Source organism: Peromyscus maniculatus, chromosome 2, assembly GCF_049852395.1.
Source record: "Peromyscus maniculatus bairdii isolate BWxNUB_F1_BW_parent chromosome 2, HU_Pman_BW_mat_3.1, whole genome shotgun sequence".
Classification (NCBI taxonomy): Eukaryota; Metazoa; Chordata; class Mammalia; order Rodentia; family Cricetidae; genus Peromyscus; species Peromyscus maniculatus.
The window spans coordinates 119,060,651-119,072,168 of NC_134853.1; the positions used below are offsets into that span (position 1 = coordinate 119,060,651).

The following is an 11,518-nucleotide window of genomic DNA, read 5'->3' on the forward strand; positions in this document are numbered from 1 at the left end:
TTGCATTTTTATTTTTTTTTCTGAAACAGTCTTGTTATGTAGATCAGGCTGATCTTGAACTCATTCTCCTGCCTCAGCTTCTTGAGTGCTGGGATTATGGGAAAAGAAGTTTATTAATGAAACTGGTACTGTGAAATCAAGTATTTATAAGTGCAGGAGGGAAAACTAATAAAAAGTTCCTGCGTTAGAACTCATAATTCACTGTGGACCCCCTTACAGGGTGCGTTGAGTGGGTTTGCTCCTTCCAGCAGAGCTGTGCAGCCTCTGCCAGTGTCTGTTTCTTAACACCCAACACATCCTCATTAGACTGTCCCCCAGGCTTTACTTGTCAGCACTTATTTACTGCACGTCCAATTTCTTCAAATGTTATTTGTGTGCATATACAAAATTACACACACACACACACACACACACACACACTTTTTGATGTTAAAAATAGTTTTACAGGAAATTCTTGTGTGTTTTCATGCAGGAGATGAGCAACCTGTCCCAGAAAACAAAAAAATCTATGTTGAGTTTGGAAGAGGACAGGGATATTTGTTAGGCTCTCCATCCTAAGGAAGCTAGCAGAGCCTGGAGCTCAGCCCCCACACCCCTCCATAAACAGAAGAGCAGAAAGAACAGTTATCACACATGACATGGTTGTCAGTCTCAAAAAATTTAAATCTAAAATATTTTGGCTACGATATGCAGGAGTACGTATGAATTATGCATGTGTCTGTATAAACACACAAACACAGATATGTGCACCTTGCCGGTATTATCCACTTAGAAAAGTTGCACATTTCCTAATACTAGAGAAAACTAGAAACGGTCATGGTGCTGTCATCAGGAGTGTAAAACTGTTGGGATATACAGTGGTTGAAAGCTTGCCTCACACTCTTGAGGCTTTGGATCGCTAACGCAGTCTAGAAGAGTGACATGAGGGGCTAGAGAGATGGCTCAGCTGTTAAGAGACTACTAGCTACTTTTCCAGAGATCCTGAGTTCAATTCCCAGCAACTATATGGTGGCTCACAACCATCTACAATGAGATCTGGTGCCCTCTTGTGGCATAAAGGCACACATGCAGATAGAGCACTCATACATTAAAAACAAGTAAGTCTTAAAGAAGAAAGAGTAACATGATTTGAATCCAAATCCTAAGTGACATATACTTTTAGTTAATATGAGAACTTGAAGTTCTTTTGACTTGTAAATGAAATGCCAGGCAATTTTGGAAAATAAAAGAGGGTGGAGAACTCTCCCTTCCACTGCTCTGAATTGGCGGTCGCCCCATTCTGTGTAGAGCTTGTACCTTGTGCCACCATCTCAGCTGAGTGCTTTGTTGCAGGGCTGTCTTTGCTTGGGAAGATATGTTTCAGCATCCCAGGTCTCCTTGGGCTAAATGTGACTAGATGCAGCAACACCTTCCCACCCACTTTACGTGTGAACATGAAAAATAGCTGCACACATTGCCAAGTGTTCACTGGTCTCAGTAGAAATAGAGGTTCAACTGTCACTGGCTGGGATTTGAGGGGATAATCCTACACACTGAAGTGTTCTAGGACTAGGGCTGAGCTGACATCAGGCTTCATGGAATTGTGAGGGTTGTAGCAATGTTCTAAAATTGAGACTCTGTACTGAACAAAAGCTCCTTACGTTAGAAAGTAGGCTTTTGTTCTACAGGAAGAGAGTAGATAGCCAGGAGGAAGCCATGGGGCTAGGCACGGAAAGCGGAGAGTTAATATCTTGATTGCAGACAAAAAGCTGAGAGAGGGAATGGAAAGTGGGATGGCCATAAACTCTCAAACCCTGCCCCCAGGGACTGACTTCCTCCAGCAAAAGGTTCTATGACCTCCCCCAGACAGCACCACCAACTGGGAGCCAATACCTGAGCCTGTGGGGACACTTCTCATTCAAACCACTCCAATTCTTTAAGTTTATTAAAATCATAGGCTTGTGCATTTGTAAGGTGCAGTTCTACTTACTGTAGATGTTCCAATCATTACAACTTAAGTTATGAATTAAATATTGCATGTGTAAGGGATAGTGAAGTTGTAAACAGGTCTCTATGGAAGGAGGAGGAGAATTCAAGTAGCACGCTGCCTTAAAGAAGGGAAGGAAAGTCAGTGTCTTCTGTAATGAGAGGAGGGGGTTTCAGCGTCGTAAAGTGCACCTGAGGTTTGTCAAATTTTGAGGCTGAGAATCCTGAGACCAAGAGTCATTAATTTGCCCCAAACTACAAAATGGGGTATTGATGAGGCAGGACTAGACCCAAGTGTCACTTGTGGGCTCCGCCCCCCAATGCTTGCCTGTAAACGTGGAGCAAACATATGGCAAACAAAGGTCTATTGAGCAGCCAGTGTGGACTCTAGTTATCTGTGCCTCGCCAATAGATGTCACTACAGTCAAGAGCAGTTCCTAGCCAAGCCTGTAAAGAGCTTGAGAATGCTCACTGCCGATCAGCAGGGCAGCGTGAGGAGCTTCTGCCCGCCATTACTAAATACATCCGCATATACGATCTCCTTTTTATTTTTGATAGTGCAAAATTCAGGGGGGATATAAGAGTACAGGTTAAGATTAAATGTTTTAGTTTTATAGGAATGATTTTCCTTATTTCCGATGGAGTTTATTTCCTTTCATGAACTTTTCCTATTTATAATTAAGTGAAATAAGTAGTATTTTTATCCTAGCTATATGATTAGAGGTTGGTAGTGCTGGTTTCCTAATTTAACTTTTTTGAAATGCTCTAAGCTTCAGCCCTTGCTGTAATTCAGGTGAATTTAACAGAAGCGTACATTTAGAAAGGGCATTGTTGAATACCTTTGAACTGCATTTAAATTTAAATTGGCCTGTGTGTTCTTGACTTTTTCCCACTTAACTCATGGTGCAGTAATCATAGTAATTATTTTTTTATCTCCAGTTTACACAGAAAATTTTGTGTCTGTAGTTCCTACAACACTGAAGTGATTGACAGATTTAGAGTGTGATGGAAATGACAGACATCTTTGCAGTTTGCTATATGCTACTTAGGTGTGCTGGCCCGGGCTGGGCAAGGTCGGGTGGATGAAGCAGCTTCAGTTTTTTTGTTTTATTTGTTTGTTCTTCTAACAGTTTCTGCAAATTACTTCCCCCCCTTAGGTTTTCTTCCCAAAGCTAACTTCTATTTAAAATGTCAGAGGCACTAATGAACCTAATGAAAACATTATAGTTTGGGCTGATAGCTTTGTAGTTAACATGATTTTGTGCTGGAAGCAGTGAGGAAGAGAGATGTAGATGACTAGTCTGAACTGGGGTCAGACTCAAATCTATAGCTCCTTTTAATTTGCATTGGAAAGATACTGTCTCCCAAATTACTGCTTTTCAGCAGGAAAATTGGACATTACCATGATATCAGTTGAAGCTGGCCACAAAATAAACAGTTACATTTATATTGCCTCCTGCTCTGAAATAGAGCTGTCTTCTCTGTGTGAGCAGGGTGACTAGTGTCACGGCCCGCAGTATGCAGTCCCTATGTGAGCAGGGTGACCGAGTGTCACAGCCAGAATCGTGCAGCATCCGAGGATCTGACTGGAGAACCAGGGATTTTTGCCTCTCCCCGGCAGACTTCTCCAGGCAGCTTTCTCCTACTAGCAGATGTGACTGTTAGCTTGAGGGAGCGATTGAAATTAGCTTAATTGATTGTTTCTCATGATAGAAACAGACTGATACGTTGCCCTTAAAAAGAATAAAACCTGAGGAAAAAAAAGGAAATAGGCCCAAGGTCGTGAGAAGAGAGAGGACAGAGGCTGGGGGGAGAGTGGAGCTGCTTCCAGCGTCGACTGTCAGGAATGCAGAAGCCCTGAAGGGAGCACTCCTGCAGCATGGTCCACGGGGGATTCCCAGGTAAGGCTTCCGTTGCTGATGACATCTGCAGGTCTTGCTGGATGCAGTCAGATGCTGTTTGAATGCTGGTGCAGGCTATCGGTTCAAAGATCTCAGCAGCAGTAAGTAAGCTAAGGCATCTCTTAAGTGAGAGAGTGAGGGTGCTTAGGCATGTGCAAGGTGGATGCATGCTGGAAGCAAGCCTCGCCGGGGCTGGAATCATCCTTAGGATGTTTTTGGAAAGTGAGGCACTTTATCAGACTGTCAAGAATATGCTAGTAGTTTCTGCGCCAAAATCCTTAACACTCGGGGCATGCAGTATACTTGCCTTTCAGCATCGGGATTGAGAAGTAGGTCTCCTGGACATCTATTAGTATTATTGCTGCAATTTGGGGTTTCACTATGCTGAAAAGGCAAAGGTATTTACGTTAGAATGAGGTATTCTGATTAATTTTAAAACTAAGCAGTCAGCATTTTAGATGTACATGAAAGCAGAGTATCAGTAAGGAACCAGCAGCACACAAAAGGCTGCTTTTTCTAAACTGTAAATAGTCCCTGAATACTATCTGATCATTGTGACTGGTCGGCAGTCTCCATCATTCGAGCCTGCAGCTTTGAGTCATTAGGTGTGGTGGGAGCTCAGCCTCCGCAAGCATCACCAGCAACTTCTTGTTAAATAAACATTCTGACTCTCAATAGCATAGCTCCTGTTTGACTTTTTAAAAATTAATGTGTTAGAACCAGGGCTCTTTTTTATCCAGTTAAGATGTGAGATCTTTAGAACCAATAAGGGTCTTCTTCTTAAGTACCTTTGTCTATGGAGACAGTTTTACTCAGAGTCTGCAATGTGACTTTCTTTTTATTTTCAGCAGAATGACTCAAATTGGGTTTTCTCCTGCACCAGCAGGACAGATGCGGCAGTCCCAGTTTAAGGGAGCAAGCCTTGTTCCTGGCTGTTCTCTCAAGACCACTGAGCATGAACTTCGCTCTGGACTGCCGCGTCACTTCTGGGCAGTTTGGTGTGAGGGTGCTTCATGACCTACTGTTCAGTCTGCATATTTAGTTTCCAGGAAACATCTGAGCTGTTAAACATATGCGTCACAGATTGCCCATGGGGACAACTGTCTACATTGTGTTTGTTTCTGTCCTGCAGTTAGAACTGCTTTCGGTAGCTGTCAGCTTTTCAATATTCCTTCTCAAACTTGCCTTGACAAAGAAACTGTGGGGATGGCCTAGAGCCTGGTGGGTCCGGCTGCTTCGCTCTAGACTCCTAAAGCCATTGGCTCATTGTGTTTGTGTTTCAGTCTCTCAGTTTTTGTTTTTGTTTGATTGGTTTTGTTTTTCTTTAGATCAATCCAAATTATAAATACATTTAAATCTCCTCACGACCCTGAAGTTGCTATTGTCCATGCTTCAAAGCTGTGGTAAAACCCCCAGGGGTTGCCATAGCAGCTTTCTGGAAACTGCATTATGTGGATGCAATAATTAGGAATTGTCATGTCCATTGCATTTAATCAAAACAATATATGAACTCAGTTTTAAAGCTGTGATTAGCTATAAATACATGCTGTAGTGGGACATGTGTGTGCTGTATTTTGTTAATAGTGCTTCTGCTCAGGGTTAACTCGTCATGATTTTTATAGTCAATATCTTCAACATTAAAAAAAACTCCTTCCTATCTTTATACATTTAACTCCAAGTTAGTTTTTAAATATTTGTTTGTTTATTATCTGTATAGATGTATGCCTGCGTGAGGTTATGCATATGATGTGTCTGCAGGTACCCACAGAGGTCAGAGGACAGCAGATCTGGAGTCACAAAAGGTTGTCAGTCACCTAACATAGGTGCTAGAAACCAAATCTGGGTCCTGTGAAAGAGCAGTAAGCACTCTTAATCACTGAACCATCTCTCCAGCCCCCAATTTCAAAGTGTATTTATGTCTAGTGTCGTGGTGTTCTTTGTTTCTGCACTCAGTTAATTTCACATGTGTCTGTCTGTCTATTTACTTATTTTTATTTTGTTGGAGTGGGGAGGCTGATGGTGTCTTAGACGGGCTTAAGCATGATGTACTGTCTAACATGATCCTGTCTAGAAATAGGAAAGTATGTGTGAGCCAGGTAAGGTGTGCACGCTTATTATTGCAGCATTTGAAGCCTGAAGTACAAAGATTCTTGTGACTTTGAGAGTAGGCTAGGCTACATAGTGAGACAGAGAAACTGAGGGCAGGGAGAGTGGGGGGGGACGGGGGGGGGGGAGGCAAAGAAGGGAGAGAGGGACCAACAGAGACAGAACAGAAAGTCCATTGAGAGCAAAGAAGCACTGTAGGCAGGGCCAGTGGGAGGGAAAGGAGAGGAACTGACCAGGTGCTTCTCACACTGTATTCTGAAGTCTACAAGTTCAAGTGTTTTCTGAACTAGAAATGGTAGTTGTAGCTAACCTAATCATCTGGTATGTTAGGACACTGAAATATAATTTCTAGTTTCATTGATTTCCTTTTTTAAATGTTTACTGTATACTCTGCTAAATGCTTTGTACACTTTATTTTCTTTATAGTTTCTCATATAGTTTTATGCATTATTGGTCTTATTTTATAGGTGAAGTGTACATGACTCCATAGTCTGTGTTTTTAATGTGTATTAACTGCAAAATTTCAAGTAATTCATTTCATTTGCTGAGTCTAGTTGACAACTTTCCTCTTAGTTGGTAATTTCTTTTTTTTTTTTTTTTTTTGGTTTGTTTGTTTGTGTGTTTGTTTATCTACTCATTGGGCAGATAGATGTGCAAATTAGATTACCTTACCCCTAAAATATGCTGATGGTCTAAATTCTGAAAAAAACGTTCACTGCCTTCTCCAGCACTCCACATTTTAATATTGAAGGTTCCCATTCAAGCAAATGAGACTGAATTGGGAAAATTACAGTAATGGAGACGTGCCATGAGCTGAAGGGCGTACCTTACGGTTTGAGGCACAGCACGGCATGAGCCAGACCTCCCTTCCGGCACCAGCAGATTTCTCTTCCTTCATTGAAAAATTAGTGCATTCAGAGAAGTAGCAGGTCTCCTGATGTTAACCAGATGGAAATGGGTGAGTTGGTGGCTTCATGAAATGTTTAGGGGAAAATTTGGAAAAATTGTACTTTGAGTCATTTCTTATTTCCGGATTTGTCCTGGTTGAGATGGGTGGTATTCGTATCTTATTCAGTAGTGTCTTGAATTGCACTTGGGTCTTAGCTCGGTCTTAGCTTCAGGTACTCAATTTCCTGCAGTATCTGCTGCCTCAAATCTTAACAAATAATCCAGATGCAGGTACATCCTGGGAATGGGAGTCCTCAGAGTCTCATGAAAAAAAGATCTTGCAGTATACAGCATTCTAGGAGAGAGATTGTTGTCTGATGGCTAGAGGGCTAGCTTCCTAGCTGAGTGGTCACCAGGAGATGATGATGCTTCTTGGTTTCTTTTTCTAGTTTGTTTTTGAAAAGCGTAGCCCAGTCTGGCCTGGACCTCACCATGTAGCCCAGGTCGGACTTGTAGCAGTCCTCTTTCTAGGTGTGGGAATTTCAGACATGAGCAACCAGACTTCTTGGAAAAGTTTGGATGTGTCTGCAGGGATATAGAATGCTGGTATTCTACGTCAGTTGTGACTGCTGATCTGTGCTGTGTGGAACTGCTGAAGCCTCCTTTTCATGTTGGTTGCTCTGCTTCTTCAAATGTCAGCCATTGTGATGTATGTTTAATAACTTGTAAGTTATTTAGTTCCCGGTTTTGACTGTTCTTTAATAAGTGACATTGTGGTAGGTAATCTGGTTTGCAGAGTAACAGAGCCTGTGGCGACTTCCTGTTCTTTAGCCCTCTGAGATCTGTAATATGTTTTCTCAGGTTTAATTACTACTTTCCTTGTGAACACGGTGTCTGTGGCTTGTAGCGCTGTGCTGAGATCAGCTGTCTAGATTTTGTTTTTCCTTAAAATAAGAGTTTAAGTTGTCTTCAGTCTCCCTGCGTATATATTGTGCCTTTTTTATTCTAAGTGAAAAGTGACAGAACCTTTCAGTGAACAGAATCGTTCTCAAAGTATGGCCCACTAACTTCCATGGGAATGTTTTACTTCTGTCTTTGATACCATGAAAGGAGGGCCAAAAACGTAGAAGAGGCTAAATAGTTCACTAGCCCAGGAACAGAGTGCTAAGTAAGGAGAACAAGAGCGTGTGGCAACCTGCAGACTGCGGGGTGTGATTGTTACAGACAATACACCTATATGAGGCCTGGGACTGTGAAAAGGAAGTGAAGCCCAGGAAGGAAGTAGGGCCATTATCAGATGTGCTTCAGAGCATTTCACTATGCACTCACAGGCAATCCCAGCTCAGAATTGCTACGGTTTTCACATTGTATATTCAACATCCTGGGAAGACTAATCAAAGGCAGCCCAAGTTTTTCAGCGCAACTGGAGAGATGAGTTTAGGCCCATGTCCAATCCCCAACCCAGACTCTTCTTCCTTGGCTTTGTTGAAGAAGCTGAGCACTCAGGAATTCACTCTTGAGAGACTAGATACAGGCCTTCACCATGACTGCAGGTGCCCTTCAAACCAGGCAGTGAGACTTGGTCCTATGAGCACCTCCTTGGCTGATTCTGGGTGAGGCTAGTAACATAGAATTCCACTAAAGTTTAAGCAAAGATGACTTGCCTGAAAAGGGTGAAGTATATTCAGTGTCCCATCCTCAACAACTGAAGGCCACAGTCCTGCATGAGTTATCTGTGTGCTTTCTGGGTGCCATGTAACATTGATGTCTTGGGGATATAAAAGTGAGTGGAACCTGGTTCTAGTTGAGCGTCTGTCCTCTGAGGGAGAAAGCTGCAAACACCTTCTCACCAGGCAGGAAAAGTGTGGCTTCAAGAGCTTGAGGTAACTTTTTGAATCCGTGACTTAGGTAGAATGTGGGCCTGATTTCTACAACGTAATATTTTGGGACAGTTCACTTAGTCCCTCCCAGCGTCCAAAGTTTCTTATGTCTAGGAGGGTCTGTGGGAGTATTATTACATGAGATCATTTCTTTGAAGGTAACTATCTATGTAGCATCTTTATCATTATAAACTGGAGTTGAGAATCGCCCCTGAGACTGTAGCTTGGTGTCAAATAGCGGCTTCTAGGCTTGCGTTCTCCTTGGCTGTGCCACTCACTTCTTCCTCTGAGGTCCAGCCCGTCTTTTCCTTCTCTTGTGAGGATAGCACTTGGTCACTGATGTGTGAAATCCTGTCCTGGTCCCTCCTGTCAGCTGCTTTCAATGTGGGATCAGGTTAAAGCTGTTATATCTTTGTACCTGAAAAAAAAAATATTGCAAAAAAAAAAAAAAAGATGTTAAAGCTCAAAGCAAGGTCATAAATGCTTTACAACTCTGCACAATACCAGCCCCTGAGCTAACATCGTCTGCTGCTCTGTGGGAGGGGTGTGGGTGACAGACATCATCTGCTCGTTTTGACAGTCTTTGGTATCTATTTTGTGACATTGTCAGAGCCCTAGCTGCCGGATGTTCAGAACATAATGGTTTTATGCTAGCTTTTTCAGGTATGTGGGAGAAATGTCGCCTCCCTTGGGGAGCCTTTATGTGCAGCTTGTGGTCTCCTTCCTGACATACTGGTTGTTTAGATGAATGGACACCTAGGTCACAACAGAACCTGAAGTACAGTTGTTAAGGCTGGGCTTCTTAAAATAGGTATTCTTTTGTTATTAAAAAAAAAAAAGTAGCCAGGTGGTGGTGGTAGCACACGCATTTAATCCCAGCACTCAGGAGGCAGGACCAGGTGGATCTCTGTGAGTTCAAGGCCAGCCTGGTCTACAGAGCAAGTTCCAGGAAAGGCGCAAAGCTACACAGAGAAACCCTGTCTCAAAAAACCAAAAAACAAACAAACAAAAAAAAGAAGTATATATAATTTACCACCTAACACCCTTTTCACGTATCTGGTTTCATAGGGGTTAGAGATTTATTTTATTGAGAGAGAGAGAGAGAGAGAGAGAGAGAGAGAGAGAGAGAGAGAGAGAGAGAATGTGCACATGTACTGCATGTGTGTAGAGACCAGGAAATACCTTGCAAGTTGGTTCTGTCCCTCCACAATGGGTTCCAAGGATTGAACCAAGGTTGTCAGGCTTGGTGGCAAACGCTTCTTACTCACTGAGCCATCCTGAAGGCCCAAGGAGTCAGCTGTTTACACTGTTGCAAACCAGCTCTTCAGAACATCTTCATCCTCCTAAACTGAAACCCTGCAGTCATTAAACAGCACTGTTTTCCCCTGTCCCTAACCTCTTGGCTCCCGGTAACCACCATTATATTTCCTACCTTTGTGATTTTGACTATACCCCACTGAAGGGAGTCATACAGTATTTGACCTTATGTGATGACTTATTTCACTTAGCACAGTGTCATCATGGCTCAGAAGCCTTGGATAAAATTGTTAAATACAAGTACTGAGTATTGCTTAGTGTTATTTAAATGAAATGAATTATGTTTAGTTCACATTAGAGCAAATGACAAAAGTCATGTTTTTTTACTATTAAACTAGTTTCAAAGGACTCGTGGGATATTTTTTTTCGTCACTGTTTAAGAATTAATTTCTGTGCAACCTTGTGCCTGTTAGTTAAACCCTCACAGTCTGTTTACTCTTGTGTAAAATAAAGACAATTATAACAATAATTTTAAGACATGCTGTGTAATTAAAACTGGTTTAGTGGCGATTTTAGGAGCTCTCTAGGAGATAAGGAAAGCTGTGTCTGCTAAGGGAACAAGCTTGAGGCCCAGAGAACTGGTAGGTAGGAGGCACCTTGCTGCACTCTTCACATTTTTAATAAGGTCTCGGGTTCCTTGGGCTGGACAAGGGATGGAGATGGAAAGTTAACTACTTTGTAAGAGGCGAATAGGTACAATGTAGCAAAATGGAATTTGAAAAGTAGCTTTTTCTTTAACTTTGCCATGTATCCTTTAATAAAGATCTTTGACTCTAAAGTTTGTTTCTAAATAATAAATAAACATGTGAATGACCCAAAAAAACCATCATTACTATTATTACTATTTTAATCTTTCTAGGCTTTCACTCATTGCAGTAGGAGTGTGCGTGTTCATGTGTGTGTTGGGGACATTGTTATTGTTGTTAATATGAGGTACTAAAGGGAAAAAACCCAGGGCCTGCCCAGCATGGTGGCACTTGGGAGGCAGAGGCAGGTAGGTCTCTGTAGCTTTGAGGTCAGTCTGGTCTACATAATGAATTCCAGTACACCAAGGGATACATAGATCTTGTCTCAAAAATCCAAAACCCCAGACTCGTGTGTGTGTGTGTGTGTGTGTGTGTGTGTGTGTGTGTGTGTGTGTGTGTTTGGCAAATATTGTACCATTGGACTGTATCCCCATTCCTAATAAGAATCGGTTTAGGTACTAAAGTATTTCTAAGTTGGTGTTCTTATATATCATTTATATATTTATGCTGGCCCTGCAGCTCTGCCTGTACTGTTCAGAGGTAGTTTCTTCCCTGCTGGTGCTAACAAGACAGCGTGGAACAATGAACGGCTGACGACACCTCAACAGAACGTTGTTGCATCTCAACTAGGGCTCTGCTTCCTTCCTCTCTGAACCTTATTCAGACAGTTATTTGAAATAATACTGTGTTCAAGGCCTGATTGCAAGTACATGCA

At 42.2% G+C, this 11,518-nt stretch overlaps 1 protein-coding gene across 18 annotated transcripts in view; it reads left to right on the forward strand.

Annotated features, from left to right (window-relative positions):
• Positions 1 to 11,518, forward strand: part of Patj (PATJ crumbs cell polarity complex component) — a 330,512-nt gene that overhangs the window by 145,084 nt on the left and 173,910 nt on the right. The window contains exon 1 of one of the 18 annotated variants that reach the window (XM_076564547.1): positions 3,472 to 3,866. The exons of 15 other annotated variants lie outside the window; for them this stretch is intronic. In XM_076564547.1, coding sequence (XP_076420662.1) covers positions 3,845 to 3,866 — 22 coding nt within the window. In that variant the 5' untranslated portion in view covers positions 3,472 to 3,844. Of the gene's footprint in view, positions 1 to 3,471; positions 3,867 to 11,518 lie in introns of those variants that run through there. 2 more of the 18 variants (XM_076564545.1, XM_076564546.1) reach the window with 2 other exon arrangements.